We start from the raw sequence: 18,165 nt of genomic DNA, 5'->3' as shown, positions 1-18,165 counted from the left end.
GAGAAATCAGCCCCTGGGGGAATGGCCACACTGCAATCTCTTCTCCTCCTGTCTCCTCTTGGGATTTTGGGCACACAGTCATACATGCCTGGTGTGAGTTTTAAGCCGCTGGGTCCAGGACTTGAACTGTGGTCTACCACATGGGAGTTCAGCGATGTAACCATTATGCCATCTGCTGGTTCTGGTACTATTACTGCTTTTTAATTTGACCAGAGAGAGAGAGTGAGGGAAAGCACATAACGTGATGTGTGTAGGTAACGTGAGAGGTAAAGGGAGAATAACCATGGTGTTCTGCCGGCGTTTACGGTCTAGTTGAGAAATCAGGTACACGCACTCATCACAAAGAAAATAGCAAGATGCGAAATATTAGAGCAGAAGTGATTGAGTGCCACCTTAGTCATGTTCTGGGAATCCCAGAGAGGTGGTTATGATGCCTGGGGGCCAGGAGGGTGAGGTTTCATCTCTTACTCTCAAAAGCTACTTCCTGGGGTGGTTCGATCTGTGTCCTGGCGACTGTGCTTAGGTCTCCAAGGAGTACATGGGAGGGGGATTCTGGTGACTTGTACTTGCCTTTATTATGCGACAATGTCTGCTAGGAGTCCTAGAATCTTTGTGGTAGAAGGGACTTCAGAGGTTCCGTGGCCCACCTCTCCACCCGAGGCAAGCTCACCTGGGCAGTGGCATCAAGGTGAATTCGGATGATGGTTTTTGGTGGTAGCATTTAAAAAACAAAACAAATGTACTAACTTTCTTATGAGAGATTTTTCCTGTAGGGTGTGTGCGCTCACTAGAGAGAGACACAGCAACAGATAGAAAACAAGAAATCACCCGCCAGGAGGGATGGCCACACTACAATCCTTTCTCCTCAGGATCTGGGGCATATGTGTCCATGTGCCTGGTGTGAGTTTCAAGCTGCCTGGCCCAGGCCTTGAACTGCAGTCAGATATGTGGGAGTCCAGTGATGTAACTACTATGCCAACTATACTTTTTTAAGAATTATTTTTAAATTTTATTTAATTAATTAATTTGTTTTAATGTAACCAAAGAGGGACAGAGTGACAGGGAGAGAGATAAAGTGAGAAAGCAAGCTGCTAGGTCTGTAATTTGAACTGGGGTCTGCCTTGTGGGAGTCCAGTGCCCTCAACCACCACGCCACCTGCCGGTCCCCTAACTGTACTTACTCTTACTGGTTTTGTTTTGGGGGGAAATTCCTGAAAGTAGGCTTTTTTTCCTTTTTTTTAAATGACACTGTGCTGTGATAATCTAGATTGATGCAGAGATTGATGGGTTGGCCAGAAGCGATTTCTTTTTTTTTTCTTGAGAGCTTTTCGCTATAGGGTGCGTGCGCTCACCAGACAGACAGAGAGAGACATAGAGACAGAAAGCGAGAAATCACCCCCCAGGGGGGATGGACACGCCACAATCCCTTCTCCTCCATTCTCCTCTCGGGATCTTGGGCACGCACGCACACGCGCCCGGCGTGAGTTTTAAGCCACCGGGTCCGGGACGCGAACCTTGGTCGACTACGTGGGAGTCCAGCGACATAGCCATTACGCTAACTGCTGCTGGTCCCCAGAAGGGATTTCAGTGTTAATATTGCTGGGAGTCAAAAGGCGGGTAAAACAACCCCCAGCAGACCGTGCTGCCCAACAGCTCTGTACAGTCACACGCAGCCTCACTGCCGGCAGCAGCGAGCCCGCTGAACGCCGCGTCAGGTGTTCCGTCTGCTTGAATTCCTTCAGTGGCGCTAGTTCTGGACCTCAGGAGCTTACTCATTGCTGGGCCGTTTACTTCTCAGTCCTTATGCTGAGCTGGATCTACCCTATATTTATTTTGTCAGAGTGGCACTGAGAAAGATTATTCCTCTGTCTTCTCCGGGCTAAACTTTGGGTTGTCAGAAAAGTCATGATGCATTTTTGCATAGAAACACATCATAACTTTTCCAGTGACACAATACTCCAGTTGCTTAAAAATCTATTGTGTCAAGATAATCCAAGTCTAGGGACCAGCAGGTGGCGTGGTGGTTAAGGAGCTGGTCACTCCCACATGGCTGACCACAGTTTGAGTCTCAGACCTGGTGGCTTGCTTTCTCATTTTCCCTATCTCTCACTCTCTTTGTCTCTCTCTGGTCAAATTAAAATAAATGAATGAATAAATAAAATTTAATAAATATTTTTTAAAAATTAAAAACAAAAAGACATCCAAGTCTCTCATCCTCTTGGTTGACTTACTCTTTCTTAACTGATTTGTTTGTTTGGGTGTACCCCTTAAAATTCATTGTCAGAGGGTATGGCAGGTGGCATAGTGGTTGGGGTGTGCTGGATTCCCACATGACTGACCACAGTTTGAGTCCCAGACCTGGCAGCTTGCTTTCTCACTTTCCTTCTCTGTGTATGTGTCTCCCTGTCCACATTAAAATAATAATAATGATAAATAAAATTAAACAATTCCTTTTTAAAAATGCATTGTCTGAAACAGATGTGTTTAAGTTGTGATGCGAGAAGGCAGAGATGTGGAAGGAAGATGTGAGAGAATGGACTCGAGTACCAGCAGACACTCTGCAAGTTACTTCACAGTAACTATTTTTTTAAAAAAGAATTATTGGGACCAGCAGGTGGCATGGTGGTTAAGGTGGTGGACGCTCCCACATGGCCAGCCACGGTTCGAGGACCGGAACTGGTGGCCTCGGTGGCTTCCTTTCTCACTTTCCCTCTCTCTCTTTCCTCCTCTGTGTCTCTCTCTGGTCAAATTAAATTAAATGAGTGAATAAATAAAATTAAATAAATATTTTTAAAAAAATTCTTGATTTTAATTTTATTTGTTATTTATTTTTAAAAATTTGACCAGAGAGAGCGAGAAGGGGAAGGTGACAGAGCAAACTGCCAGGTCCAGGACCTGAACCCCAGTGCGCCATGTGAGAGTCCAACACCCTAACCACCATACCACCCCCTGCACCCCCTACTACCTTCTTTTTTAAATTCTGAAATATAAGAGTAGCGAGACTCTGGTTAACTAGCTTACTGAGGGTTTCACCGTAGTGACAGGCTAGAATCTAACCAGTCCCTGCGACTCTGCCTTTTACTGCTCTGGCTTGCTCTTAGACTTAGGCTCTGGTGATTGTGTTGATTGCTTTGGTGGCTGCACTCACTGTTGGCTCTTGAAACCAACTGAAGTCCCTGGAATTAAGTGTAGTCCACTGGCCAAGGCGTATCACTGGGAAGACAGTTTAATGTAGTGCTTTCTCTTTTTCTTTTCTTTTTAAATTCGCTATAGGTCTTGTGAGTTGCCGAAAGAGACGGGGGTAGGGGGTGGAGGGGGGCAGAAACGTCACCTCCCAGAGGGGATGACCACACCTGAATCCCTTCATACCACCTGCCTGGCTGTTTAGTGCTTTAAAATTTAAATCTGGGAGGCAGCAGGTATGGAGTGATGGTGAAGGGGCAGGACTCTCATGTGGCGGACTGCAGTTCAAGTCCTAGACCTGGCAGCTTGCTTTCTTTCCTGTTCTTTTCTCTGTCTCTCTTTAGTCAAATTAAATAATAATAATGATAATAACTAAAATGGAATAAACAATTCTTTTTTACAAAGTTAAGTCCGACTGTGACACATTTCTGTTTTAGATTCTTCAGTGTTTTTCTCCGTCAAGATGATTTGGTTTACTGGGCCCTGAAGAATCTCCTCCCTACCTGTCCAGCCTCTCCCTCCACCAGTGCGCCATGTGAGAGTCCAACACCCTAACCACCATACCACCCCCTGCACCCCCTACTACCTTCTTTTTTAAATTCTGAAATATAAGAGTAGCGAGACTCTGGTTAACTAGCTTACTGAGGGTTTCACCGTAGTGACAGGCTAGAATCTAACCAGTCCCTGCGACTCTGCCTTTTACTGCTCTGGCTTGCTCTTAGACTTAGGCTCTGGTGATTGTGTTGATTGCTTTGGTGGCTGCACTCACTGTTGGCTCTTGAAACCAACTGAAGTCCCTGGAATTAAGTGTAGTCCACTGGCCAAGGCGTATCACTGGGAAGACAGTTTAATGTAGTGCTTTCTCTTTTTCTTTTCTTTTTAAATTCGCTATAGGTCTTGTGAGTTGCCGAAAGAGACGGGGGTAGGGGGTGGAGGGGGGCAGAAACGTCACCTCCCAGAGGGGATGACCACACCTGAATCCCTTCATACCACCTGGCTGGCTGTTTAGTGCTTTAAAATTTAAATCTGGGAGGCAGCAGGTATGGTGTGATGGTGAAGGGGCAGGACTCTCATGTGGCGGACTGCAGTTCAAGTCCTAGACCTGGCAGCTTGCTTTCTTTCCTGTTCTTTTCTCTGTCTCTCTTTAGTCAAATTAAATAATAATAATGATAATAACTAAAATGGAATAAACAATTCTTTTTTACAAAGTTAAGTCCGACTGTGACACATTTCTGTTTTAGATTCTTCAGTGTTTTTCTCCGTCAAGATGATTTGGTTTACTGGGCCCTGAAGAATCTCCTCCCTACCTGTCCAGCCTCTCCCCCCGCCCCCCGAGTTTGTCTTTGCTCTCCTCCCTCTCCCTGCTAACCTCTTCTCATTTTCTCAATCCCACATAGTGACCATACCTCTCTCCTACCCCAGGGCCTTTGCACATGCTGTCACCTAGAATGTCCTTTCTCTGTTAGTTACAGGTTCACAGGGACTCATTTGACCACTCATTTTTAGAGCAGACGTCACTTCATTGGGCAAGCCTTCCTTGATCTACCTGGCTAGATTCTCTCTCCCTTTTCTAGTCTCATGGCACAATTTAAACTTTCTTCATTTTTACCAGAAGGTGGGTACACTTGCCAGAGGGAGACAGAGAGAGAGGAGAAACACTCCCCATGGGGAATGGTCATGCCCTTTTTTTGTGGATTTTGGGCACACATGTGCACATGTGCTGGCATGTTTCTCAAACTTGAATCTCACCATCTTTTATGTAGATCGAGCTGCCCTAACCCTGAGGCCATGATGCTGGCCCTCAGATTTTCTTTTAGCGGTTGTTAAAGCTGTTTTGACATTGGTTTGTAGGATTATTTGATGTCTGTCTTGCCTCTGCTGGAAGTTCGAACTCTGAGAGCAGGAAGCATGTCTGGTTCACGTACTGCCACAGTCCTGCCTGGTACGCAGTGTCAACGGATATAGGGTTCCTTTTCTCAGTACTGGAGAGGACGGCTCCGTTGTGAACTCGATTCAGTCACACCTTTTGGAGTTGGAACCTGTTTGAGCAGTTTATTCTCCTTTTTCCTTTTTAAACATTTAAAAAAATTTTTGCCACAGGGTGTGTGCAATCCCTGGAGAGAGAGAGAGAGAGAGAGAGAGAGAGAGAGAGAGCGAGCAGGAAAATGAGAAATCACTCCCTCTTTGGGATGGCCATGCTGCAATCCCTTCTCCATTCTCCTCTCAGGATTTTGGGCGTGCACGCACATGTGCCTGGCATGATTTTCCAGCTGCCAGGTCTGGGACTTGAACCAAGCAGTTGGCTTTGTGGGAATCCAGTGCCTAAACCAGCAGGTAGCATAGTAGTTAAGGTGCTAGAATCCCACATGGCTGACAGCAGTTCAAGTCCTGAACCTGGAGGCTTGAGGCTCACACTGGTGGTGCATGTGCATGCGTGTCCAAAGTCCTGGGAGGAGAAGAGATGAAAAGGGATTATGGCGTAGCCAATGCACCCTGCGGAGTGATTTCTTGCTTTTTCTCTCTCTAAGAAAAGATGGGGTTGTAGACGTTTTTAGTGCTGCCCTGTGTGGCACTGATTCATTATAATCTCGGGGTTCCCCTCACCACATACACAGATTTTTTAAAAAGAATTATTTTATTTAACATTATTTAATTTGACCAGAGAAATACAGAATGAGAGAGAGAGTAAGAGAGCAAGCCACCGCATCCAGGACTCGAACTGTGATCGCCCATGTGGGAGTCCAGCGCCTCTATCCACCACGCCACCTGCTGGCCCCACACACAAATATTTTTAAAGTAAAAATATACAGAGAGCCGAGTACTCTCTATGGTCTCAGGTCGCGAGCACTAACATGGTTGTGTGATAGCTTAAGCTCTTGGCCAGAACTTGCCACTGAGTCCCGTCACGCTGTACTGAGCCAGCAGGCTGTTCGTTGACTCTCATTTCACACTTCTGTCCTTCCCGGTTTGAGAGAACAGTTTTCACCCATTGTGAAAGCCGTGACACTGTAGGTGTTGCAGAAGTGGTAAGAGTGAGTTTCGTGCTGGCGTTGAAGTGCAGGGGTCAGGTTGAGCGCCTGGAGCGTCTGGCTGAGGAAGCAAGGTTGGCAGCTGTCAGGTGGTGGTTCCGGGAGGTAATCCAGAGAAAATTAAACCTCAGTGCAGGGATCCACCGAGTGAGGGCCTGGTGAAGTAGGATCAAGGACCCACTCAAAATTCCTACTGTTGTTAGTGCCTGAGATTCAGGAGCTACCATCCCAGATCTCTGGGTAGACAGAGGGGACTTCAGAAAGTTTGCGGAAAACTGGAATTAAAATACAAGTTTGTGTGGGTGCAAAAAAATTTGGAGATCCGTGCAGCCTTTTTACGGGCACTTTCCATGGACGTTTTGAAGACCTCTTGTGTTTTATTAAGCCTTACAACTGCAGGCCTCTGTAGCTGATGTCAAACGGACCTCAAGGACGTGGTGAAGGCGTCGTCTCTCCATCCTGTGTGTGGAACGGGAGAGTGAGGACAGTGCAGTGTGTTGGCAGGGATGCTTCACTGATTCTTTGGAGCCTGACTACACAGATTACAGTGTGCAATTTTCACGGCCTTTATTTTTTTTAACCTCTCTCAATCCCTTTATATATGTAGTCAGAAAATATTGGAACAAAGTTGTTTTTTTCTTTAAAGAATTATTAATTTAATTATTTTTAATTCAAAAAAAGAGAATTATTTCTTTTATTTTATTTATTAATTCTTTTTTTTTTTTTAGTTTGGCCAGAGAGAGAGAGAAAGCGAGAAAGCAAGCCAGCAGGTCCAGAACTTGAACTGTGGTCGGCATGTGGAATTGTCCAGTGCCTCAACCACTGCACCACCTGCTGTCCCCATTATTATTATTTTTAATTTGACCAGAGAGAGACAGAGAGAAAGGGAAAGTGAGAGAGCAAGTCACCTAGTCCAGGACTCCAGCCTCAGTTGGCCATGTGGGAGTCCAGCACCTTAGCCACTGCGCCACCTGCTGGTCCCTATTGGAACAAGTTTGATATAAACTTTTTTCCAACCCAGACTTGTCCAGCCTGATTAAAGATACATTCATGGGACCAGCAGGTGGTGTGGTGGTTAAGGTGTTGTAATTCCCACATGGCCAACCACAGTTCAAGTCCTGGACCTGGCGGCTTGCTTTCTTACTCTCTCTCTCAGTCTTTCTCTGGCAAAACTCATATGAAAAATAATAATAATGATGCATAGTTCTTTAAAAAAAGATACATTCATAAGCAAAAAAAATGATTTTGTGGAGCCGGAGGAGCATCATAGCTTGTAGAAAGTAACTGCAGATATGTAACAGTTAAAAATGTTAGATTAAACTAAACCAAGTAACTGTTATCGCCTGTCACAGAGAAGGTTAATTTGAGGTATTCTCTGAACAGAATCTTTCACATTTCAATTTGGGACAGGCCTTTTTTTTCTTTTTTTTTTTTTTTAAAGACGTATTTATTTAACATTATTTATTTATTTTAATTTGACTAGAGAGGGACTGGGCAGGGCAGGGGGGAGTGAGAAAACAACCCACTAGGTCTGGGATACAAACCGTGGTCCGCCATGTGGGAGTCTAGCACCCTTAACCACCATGCCATTGCTGGCCCCGGAGCAGGCCTTTTCAAGGCTCTTTAGGTAAATCTGAATCTATTTTTTGTTTTTATTTGAAGACAAAAAGTATTTCGCAGGGCCTCTCCACATTGCTTTCCTCCTGCCCCAGCCTCCCAGTAGGTAGCTTGGACCGCAGGTGTGCACCACCGCTCTGGGCCTGTTCAATTGCACTGGAACCTGAACCCAGGTCTCATGTAGCGCTAGTCACTGCTTAGTGGTGACCTCCTGCTTGCCCCACCATGGCTGGGCTCTTAGTTTCTTTCTCTCTCTCCTTTTTCCCAGTAAGTCTAGTATACTTGCAGGGGAGAGACAAAGGGAAAGTGAGAGGGCAACTCCCCAGTGGGGAGGATGGTCTTACACAGTCCCATTTCCATTCTCTTGGGATTTCAGGTGTGCACACACACAGGCCTGGCACATTTTTCAAACTGCTGGATCTAGAACTTAAACTGCACAGTTGAACCACATAGTTGTCCACTGGGGTCCAGACGCCTTAACCACTGCACTCATGCAGGAAGCTGTGATCAGGCCCAACACCAGTGCCGCATTAGGATCATGAGATGACCAGGTTCCTTGTCTCATGCTTATGGAGAATTAGAGATATGAACACAGAGAAGGGGTAGTAAAGCAGAGTTTATTAAGAGGAGAGGAGAAGCAGAGCTCCCAAGCAGGGTGGGTCCCAGGAATGGGTTGAACAACTGGGATGAGGAGCTTTTATACCAGCAGGGAGGGGCTTGTGCATGCATTCCCTTGTGGGGACTACGTGTCATGTGATTTACATCATTCTCCTATTTGAGAGTGGGCCCCAAAACTCAAGACTTTAGACATTCAGAACTCAGTTAATTAACATTCAGCAGGTCTTTGTCTAAGGTCTGTGGCCCATAAAGTTTCTAGTTTTAATCCTGTTTTTTAAAAGTCTAAGAGGAAGCTTTGTTCTTCAATATTTTTTCCCTTAAATGGAAACTCGTTTTAGACCTCTTATCTTACAAGTGCAAGCCAGCACGTCATGTTCCCATTTCTCAAATGATAGCTTGTGGCAAAGTTATTGCTCAAGGTCCTTTGCTCTCTTGCTCTCCAGACTGAGAGAAACTGCGCTCTTTGGAATGTAGCAGAGAGATAGAAAACGTTCGTTTTAGCTGTCGTTTCAAGCAGGCTGTAAGCAGTTCTTTGTATGAGCAAGCAGTGAGTTAATAATTGATTTCTAGTGAGAGCAGTGAATGAGTTCTATTATTATTATTTTTTTTTGAAGAGTTTTTTGCTATAGGGTGCGTGCTCTCGCCAGGCAGACAGAGAGAGACAGAGAGATAGAAAGCGAGAAATCACCCCCCAGGGGGGATGGCCACGCCGCAATCCCTTCTCCTCCATTCTCCTCTCGGGATCTTGGGCACGCACGCACACGCGCCCGGCGTGAGTTTAAGCCACCGAGTCCAGGACTCGAACCACGGTCGACTATGTGGGAGTCCAGCGACATAGCCATTATGCTAACTGCTGGTCCCAGTGAATGAGTTCTATTAAAATGTTGACCAGAGTGACTCCATCTTGTAAGTTGGCTCTATCTTTTTTTTTTAAGAGATTTTTGCTGTAGGGCATGTACGCTCACTGGAGAAACAAGAGATGGAAAGTGAGAAATCACCCCCCGGGGAGATGGCCACACGGCAACCCCTTCTCCATTCTCCTCTCAGGATTTTGGGCACCTACGCACATGTGCCAGGAGTGAGTTTCAGGCCTCTAGGGCTGGCTCTTAGACGGCAGTCAGCCATGTGGGAGTCCAGCGACGTAACCATTGGGCCCCCTGCTGGTCTCAGTGGGCTCTCTCATAGATCTGTGCCTGAACTATGTGTGTGCCACCTCTCTCTTACTCAGCACCACTGGCTGGCCCTCTGTTTTCATTCTTTTATTTATTTATTTTTAATTATCAGAAGGTATATGTTCTTGCCAGAGAGGGAGAGAAATGAGAAATGAGGGATGATCATCCTGTAGTCCTTTTTTTCCTTCTTTTGGGATTTTGGGCACACACGTGTGCCCAGTGGGTTTTTGAGGTCACTGGGTCTAGGACTCAACGCAGTCAGCCATAGGGGATCTAGCCACCGAAACCACCATGCCATCGGCTGGCCGTGGGCCCGTTTTCCACGCTGTCCACTTGCCTGGGGAAGTGGAATGTGCTTAACATCTCCACTGCTACTCGGCTCAGATACCTGTGAGTCATCCTGACATTCTCGAACACGGTGTCCTCTGCAAGGCCAACCACATCACACCCGGAAATAGTTACATTTTGCTTACACTGTGCGTCCTGGGTATAGATGCATGTTTGGGAGCTGTGGTCTGCCAGAACTAAATCTCCATAACCCTGCTCTAGAAGAGACCAGTAAAGGAGTAAAGAATAAGAAAGTGAATGCTGGGGACCAGCAGGTGGCATGGTGGTTGAGGCTCTGGACTCCCACATGGTGGACCACGGTTCAAGTCCCAGACCTGGTGGCTTGCTTTCTCAGTTTCCCTCTCTCTACCCCTGTGTCTGACTCTGGTCAGATATAAAAATGAATAATAAAACTAAATAAATATTTCTCCTTTTTTAAAGATTTATTTTTATATTTTTAAGTATTTATTTATTTATTTTAATTTGACCAGAGGGGGACACACACACACAGAGAGAGAGAGAGAGAGAGAAAGAGAGAGAGAGAGGGAGGGAGAGGGAAATTGAGAAAGCAAGCCGCCAGGTCTGGGACTCGAACCACAATTGGCTATCTGGGAGTCCAGCAACCTTAACCACCATGCCACCTGCCAGCCAGTATTTCTTTAAAAAAGAAAAAAAGAAAGAAAGAAAGTGAACCCTGAAGGCCAGCAGGTAGTGGGGAGGTTAAGGCAGCCGGATCCCTCACGGGCAACTGTGTGGTTTGAGTCCTGGACCTGGTGGCCTGAATATCATGCTGGAGTGTGTGCATGTGCCCAAACTCCCAAATGGAAAATGAGCATGGAAGAGATGGGATTGCTGCATGGCCATTTCCCATGGGAATGAAAGAAGAAAGAAAGAAAATGAGCTGACAAGTCCGTGATGGGAAGATGAGGGAGGGGTTCTATACACTTCAGGATCAAGGTCATCTACAAAAAATGAGACCATTTTCACTTCAGTGATTTCACAGGTTCACTTACAGAAACAAGATCACTGAACCTCACCCCTTCTCCAATTGAGTAGGCCTTTACCGGGTCTCAAAATTGGCATGTTTAGGGCCCAGCAGGTGATCGAGGTGCCAGACTCTACATGGCTAACTGAGGTTTGGGTCCCAGACCTAGAGACTTGCTATGTCACTTTCTCTTTTTCTCGTTCACATGCCCTATAGCAAATATAATAATTAATAAAATTAAATAATTCTTTTTTAAAATAATTATTTTTTATTTAACTTTATTTGTTTATGTATTTTTTAAAAGAATTATTTCAGGGACCAACAGTTGGCATAATGGCTATGTTGCTGGACTCCCGTGTAGTTGACCACAGTTTGAGTCCCGGACCCGGTGGCTTAAACTTATGCTGGGCGCGTGTGCGTGCGTGCCCAAGATCCTGAGAGGAGAATGGAGGAGAAGGGATTGCGGCATGGCCATCCCCCGTGGGGAGTGATTTCTCACTTTCTGTCTGTCTGTCTCTCTCTTTCTGGTGAGCACATGGGCCCTATAGCAAAAAATCTCACACACACAAAAAAGAATTATTTCATTTAACTTTATTTATTTATTTTTATTTTGACCAGAGTGGGACAGAGCGAGAGTGAGAGAGAGGGAAAGTGAGAAAGCAAGCCACCAGGTCTGAGACCTGGACCACCGTCTGCCATGCGGGAGTCTAGCGCCCTTACCCATCATGCCTCCTGCTGGCCATGTATTTATTTTAATTTGACCGAAGAGGGACTGAATGAGAGAGAAAGAGAGAGAGAGAGACGGTGAGAAAGCGAGCTGACAGGTCCAGGACTCAAACTGTGGTCAGCCATGTGGGATTCCAACACCCATAGCCACCATGTCACCTGCTGGCCCCAAATAATTCTTTTAAAAAAATATTTGCTGTTGGGACCAGCATTTGGTGTAATGGCTATGTCTCTGGACTTCCGGGTAGTCGACTGCGGTTCGAGTCCCGGACCCAGTGGCTTAAACTCACACTGGGCGCTTGTGTGTGCGTGCCCAAGATCCCAATAGGAGACAGGAGGAGAAGGGATTGCCGTGTGGCCATTCCCCCGGGGGGTGATTTCTTGCTTTCTGTCTCAATGTCTCTCTCTGTCTTTGTGGCATGTGCACGCATCCTATAGCAAAAACCTCTCCCCAAAAATTTGCTGTTTAGCAGATTCCCAGGTGATGCTGGTCCAGGTGCACTTAGAAACTAACTGCTAGGGGGACCAGCAGGTGGTGTGGGGGCTAAGGTGCACCCACAGCACCTCGGGCAGACTGAGGTTTGAGTCCTGGACTTGGTGGCTTACTTTCTCTCTCTTTCTTTCTTTCTCTGTGTGTGTGTGTATGTCTCCCCCCTCTCTCTCTGGTCAAAATTTTTAAAAAACGAATGAATGAATGAGTAAAATAAAATAAATATATTTTTTTAAAGAATAAGCAATGTAAGTTTTTTTTTTTAATTTTATTTATTCATTCATTCATTGTAATTTGACCAGAGAGGGACATAGAAAGAGAGAGAGAAAGTGAGAGAGCAAGCTACCAGGTCTGGGACTTGAACCATGGTCGACCATGTGGGAGTGTCCAGCACCCTAACCACCACACCACCTGCTGGTGTGGTGGTTTTTAAAAAAAAAAAAAAAAAAAAATACTGGGGCTGGCAGGTGGCCTGGTGGTTAAGAGCACTGAACTCCTGGCCAACTGCAGTTCGAGTCCCAGACCTTGGGACTCAAATGTGTGCTCCCTGGAGAGACAGAGAGAGGGAAAGTGAGAAATCACCCCCCAGTGGGACTGACCATACTGTAGTCCCTTTTCCATTCTCCTCAGGATTTGAGCATGCACGGACATGAACCTGCTTTCTCACTTTCCCTCTCTCTCTTGCTCTGTCCCTCTTTGGTCAAATTAATATGAATAAAGTTAAATAAAATAATTCTTTTTTAAAAAGAAAGAAAGAAACAAACAAACTAGCTGCTGAGCCAGAATTAGAGTTAGAATGAACTAAGGTTCTAACCTTAGTTGGGGGTTCTGCTAGCCGTGTACACATGCAATCCTTTGGGGCAGCTGGCAGAGTGATTTCCTTTTGCCTCTATTTTTGCAGCTGGTTTTGTTTGTGTTTTCATGTACGGCTTTTAATTTAAGGATTAGCGTGGCTTCTGGAAGCAGTGAAACATATACACCAGTCTGACCCTTTCACGTCTGTGTTGTTTCTGGCTCCATCTCTGATTTTTTTTTTAACAGATAAAGCTGGAATTATGGCTTAAGGAAATGGGAAACAAGAAACCACCTCCCTAGGACTGTAAATGAGACAGTGACAAGAGCAGTATTTAAAATCTACGCCACTGCCTGGATTTCCAGGCAGCCTTCCTGTAGCACCGCGGGCCGTTTTGTAGTTACCACACACGCCGGCTCCACCTTCTTCGTGTCCTTTCCATACGTGTGTGTATTCACTGGTAGGATGTCAGTCTGGGTTCTTCGAGGACTGGCTGTAGTCTCTTCTAATCTAGTTTTGTGGTCCTTTGTCTTACAGGTATTTTATGCATGGGGTTTGTAAGGAAGGAGATAACTGTCGCTACTCACATGACCTCTCTGACAGTCCGTACGGTGTAGTGTGCAAGTATTTTCAGCGAGGGTACTGTATTTACGGAGACCGCTGCAGGTAAGAATTTGTTTACCGATTCATTCTGTTCAGGGCTGGGTTGGAAGAAGTAGATGAGAGTAAAATTCAAAATTCTGGTAGTTTTATACATAGTAGATTAAACATACTTACGACTTTGAAAAGCATTTAGGAATGTTAGTACGCTGACCGAAATCTGTTTTGGAATGTGTTAATGTTTTTAATTTCTCTTTAAGGTTGTTTTGTTTTGCCAGAGGGAGCGTGTGCTTCCTGGAGAGAGACAAAGAAAGAGAAATTGAGAAATCACTCCCCAGTGGGGATGACTATGCTGCAGTCCCTTCTCCATTCTCCTTTCAGGGTCTGGGCATGCACACACATGTGCCTGGTGTGGTTTTTAAGCCACCGGGTTCAGGAATTGAACCACAATCAGTCATGTGGGCGTCTAGTATCTTAACCACTATGCCACCTTCTAGTTCCATTCATGTATTAACATTTTTAAAAGATTAGTTCATAATACAATCCCACATTTAATGTCAAAGGTGTACCATCTGCAAACTTCTGGATGGAGTATGGTGAAGGCATGCTTGCATATTGAAATTTCCTTTCAAAACCAAGGAAGAGGTGCATATTTAACCAAAATGGACTGCTTTCAGTCATTCTCTACTAATATGAATTAAAAAGAGAAAACGAGGTCTTTTGCACTTGGAATGGTTTACTAATTAAGAGATCTTGTCATTCTTTCTCAACCTTTCTGAGCCCCTGAGCTCATGAAACTAATTATAAGATTCTAGAAGAGCCAAGATCTAGGGAAAATGCATCAGGAATGTTTCTGTTTATATCTAAGAAGTTAGAAAACTAACAGGGATTCATTATTAAGCAATCTCTATCGTTACTCATTGAACTGGGAGCATAATCTTGTTAAATTACAGTGCAGTAGTAAGTGATTTGTTCTGTTTAGAAACTGGATCGAGCTTTTCTTCTTTCTGAATTTTAGAATTGGATAGAGCTTTGTTTTCTGAATCGGGTAATGAGATGTTGGTTTGTAGGAACCAACAGGAGGTGGTGTGGTTAAGGCGCTACACTCTCACATAGCTGCCTGCAGTTCTAATCCCAGACCCAGCAGCTTGAAACTCATGCCAGGCGTGCCCACAGTCCCAGGAGGAGAATGGAGGAGAAGAGATTGTGGCATGGCCATCCCTCCTGGGGCATGATTTCTTACTTCCTTTCTCTGTGTTTCCCAAGAGCGTACACACCCTATTGCAAAAATCTCTCTTCAAAAAAAATAAAGTTGAGGTGTATTAGTATCTATTGATGTTAAATAGATTACCCCTTAATTTAGCAGGTTACAACAATGACCATTTATTATCTCTCAGTTTCTGGAGCTCTGGAATCTGTGAGTGGCTTAACTGGGAGGGTCTAGTTATCTAAAGACATGGCAAGACTGACTAGAAGACTGCTTTTTTGTAATTTGCCAGAGAGTACATGCATTTACTGGCAGGAGAGAGAGAGAAAGAGAGAGAGAGACTCTCTGGTCATACTGCAATCCCTTCTCCATCTCTCCCTCCTTTGGGTCTTGGGGCATGTATACAAGTGCACTCAGTGTGTTTCACAAGCTTCTAGGTTTGGGACTTGAACCCCGTGGATGGCCATAAGGAATCCAGGTGCTCTAACCAGCATGCTATGGCTGGCACGAAGAACAGCTTTAGGATGGCTTACTCACTGTTGGCAGGAGCCCTTTCCTCTCTGGGCAGGCCTTTCCAGGTGGCTGCTTTAGCATCCTCCAGCCCGGCCACTGGCTTTCCCCAGAGCAAGCGATTCAAGAGAGGCGAGAAGTCACAATGCCTTTTATGACCTAGTCTTAGTTGCACACTGTCACTTCCACTGATTCTAGACTGAGTCCCTAAGACCAGCCCACAGTCAAGGGGAGAGAAATTGGCTCCACCTTTTGAAGGGAGGCATGTCAAAGAATTTCCGACATATTTTAAACCACTGCACGAGGTAAGGCTTTTTGGAAATGTCATAGCCAACCTCAGTGTCTCAGAAAAACTTTATGTCAGCTATTGGGATCAAATACTTAGAGTCTAAAAGTATTATTATTATTATTATTACTCTTTATTTAGATTTGCCGTAGGGCACAGTGTGCTTGCTGGAGAGATACAGTGAGAGAGAAAGAGAGGGAAAGCAAGAAATCACCCCCTAGAGAGGATGGGCATGCTGCAGTCCCATCTCTTCCATTCTCCTCTTGGGATTTTGGATTGTGCACATACATGCCTGGTGTGATTTTTCAAGCCACTGGGGCTGGGACTTGAACTTGGCCATGTGGGAATCCAGCACCTTAACCACCATGCCACCTGCTGTCCCCCTCCCCCACGGGAATCTTAATGGATGAGATCCAATTCCCAGCCTCAGCCAGCCCAGGATCACAGAGATATATGCGTGAGCACCCAGAGTGCGCGGCAAGGTCTTGGGACCCAAACTCTGGGACCCTCCCACACCAGCCCTGTGTTTCTACAGGACTCCCCATGGCTGACTGTGAATAGGAACTTATCAATGGGTGGGATGTTAATGTCATGCTACATCTATTTATTTGGAAATTAAGTATGGATGGCGGGAGGACAAAAGGTCTTTTTATGCATGGCAGCTTAAAATGGATTCCCCAGTATCTAAGTTTAGTAGTCAGTCCTTCTGTTCTGTTTGTTTTTTCACTTCAATATTGCTAGAAAGGAAAAAGAAAGCACCACCTTGACACTTTCTTGGGACCAGCAGTTGGCATAATGGCTATGTCGCTGGACTCCCATGTAGTTGACTGCAGTTCGAGTCCCAGACCTGGCGACTTAAACTCACGCCGGGCGCGTGTGCGTGCGTGCCCAAGATCCCTAGAGGAGAATGGAGGAAAAAGGATTGCAGCGTGGCCATCCCCCCTGGGGGGTGATTTCTCACTTTCTATCTCTCTCTGTCTTTCTGGTGAGCGCATGCGCCCTATAGCAAAAACCTCTCAAAAAAAAAAAAAAAAGGAAAAAGAAAATGCCACCTTGACACTTTCTTCCAAAAAATGCCAGATATTCCTAAGGAGGGAAAGTTGTCAGAACTTTATCTTACTGTCAGTGAGCAATTCGTAGTAGGGAGGTCTCTGCGGGGTTTCTAGGCGAGGCTGATGTAGGGGAGGGAGCTGGACTCCAGTTAGCCCAGTCACTGCTGGTTGTTGCCGAGGAGAGGACAGAGTGTTGATGAGAGGAAGGCTCCAGGGTGCCCAGCACAGATGTGAACAGGCTGTGTGACAGATGGGAAAAGGTTATTAACAGGCAGGCCTCCTGTTTCAAAGAGATCTGAGTGGACCTATGCCGGGGTTTAGATGTCCCTCCAGAATTCACGTCTTGGTATTTGGTTGTATTATAAAGGTGTTAAGTGGGGCCAGCTCATTGCCTGGTGATTACAGTGGCTGGGTCCTACATGGTTCAAATCCCAAACCTGGCAACTTGAAAAACACACTGGGCACCTGTGTATGTGTGCGTGCATGCCCAAAAATCCTAAAGGGAGGTACAGCTGGAGAAGGGATTGCAGTGTCAGCACTCCTTGTGTGAAGGGTGCTTTTCTCACCTTCTCTGTCCCTCTAATAAGTGCACATGTCTTCTGGCAAACTGGGGGGGGGCGAAGATGTGAAGTGAAAACTTACTCCTTTCCGGGGTTGGACACCGTAGTCTAGCGAGGTTATGGGAGTCAGATTTCACATGGTGGATGATATTGTTGGAATCCAAGACCCAGAAGGCCTGAAAAACATACCAGGTCCATGTTTACATGTGCCCCAAATCCCGACAGCGCGGAAGAATGAAGAGAAGGGATTGCAGCAAGACCACATCCCACCTGAGGGTGCTTTCTAGCTTTCTTTGTTTTTCTGCCTCTCTCTGGCCCACATGCCTTCTGGGCAATTGGAAAAAACCCTTTTAATGGTGTCCAAGGGTGGGGCCTTTGAGTGTCATGTGATTATTTGGGCGGGGCCTTTGGGTGTGACGTGACCCTCAGGGCAGGGAGTTCTGGTGGGTTATAAGAGGAAAAGGAACCGGGGCCGGCAGACTCTCAGAGCGGCTCTGTTCCGGTCCTGTTCTCTGCCGTTTTGTGATGCTTCTTTGGACCTTCCACGTGGCCAGAATTGTGAGTTAAACTCTTATTCTTGTGAATTCTCCCAGTCCGAGGTATTTCTTTAGTTCAGTAACAAACTAAGAGAACCATGTAGGTGGGTGAATGGGCAATGAAAGGTGAGCGTGAAGGCTGGCCTAGGCACCACAGGGTAGTTAGTTTTGTCGGGCAGTGTTGCCAGTCTCAAAAGGCCTTGTGTTTTTCTTAGGGCATGAGCGTAGGAGCCCTTGTTCAGCCTAACCCCACATTAGAGGGCTTCTTGTGAGAGAAGGAGGTAGGTTCCCTGCGTAAGTGAGGCATTACCATTTAGGCAGAGATGAGTTGCCTGATGGAGAAACCTTAGATTTTTAATTCGTTACAGGGCACGTGTGCTCACCAGAGACTGAGAGCGAGAAGGCGCCCCTCGGGGTGGCCACGCTGCAACCCTTTCCCATTCTCGGGGATCTAGGGCACGCACAGGCATCCCG

At 45.9% G+C, this 18,165-nt stretch overlaps 1 protein-coding gene and 1 long non-coding RNA gene across 2 annotated transcripts in view; one reads left to right on the top strand and one right to left on the bottom strand.

The window, feature by feature from the left end:
• Positions 1-617: 617 nt before the first annotated feature.
• MKRN1 (makorin ring finger protein 1) overlaps positions 618-18,165 on the top strand; it is a 30,219-nt gene continuing 12,671 nt past the window's right edge. Inside the window, exons 1-2 of the mRNA XM_006145048.3 lie at positions 618-688; positions 13,478-13,606. Coding sequence (XP_006145110.1) covers positions 13,485-13,606 — 122 coding nt within the window. The 5' untranslated portion in view covers positions 618-688; positions 13,478-13,484. The remainder of the gene's footprint in view (positions 689-13,477; positions 13,607-18,165) is intronic.
• LOC106734548 (uncharacterized) lies at positions 13,570-17,494 on the bottom strand. Its single transcript, XR_001370123.1, has 4 exons — positions 17,426-17,494; positions 17,238-17,331; positions 16,664-16,834; positions 13,570-13,641 (listed from the first exon to the last, which is right to left on the bottom strand). It is a non-coding gene; the product is annotated as an uncharacterized LOC106734548 (long non-coding RNA).

Source organism: Tupaia chinensis, unplaced genomic scaffold, assembly GCF_000334495.1.
Source record: "Tupaia chinensis unplaced genomic scaffold, TupChi_1.0 Scaffold000140_1, whole genome shotgun sequence".
NCBI classification, from domain to species: Eukaryota; Metazoa; Chordata; class Mammalia; order Scandentia; family Tupaiidae; genus Tupaia; species Tupaia belangeri.
The sequence above is the reverse complement of the archived record's forward strand: the minus strand, read 5'-3'. Positions and strand labels throughout refer to the sequence as shown.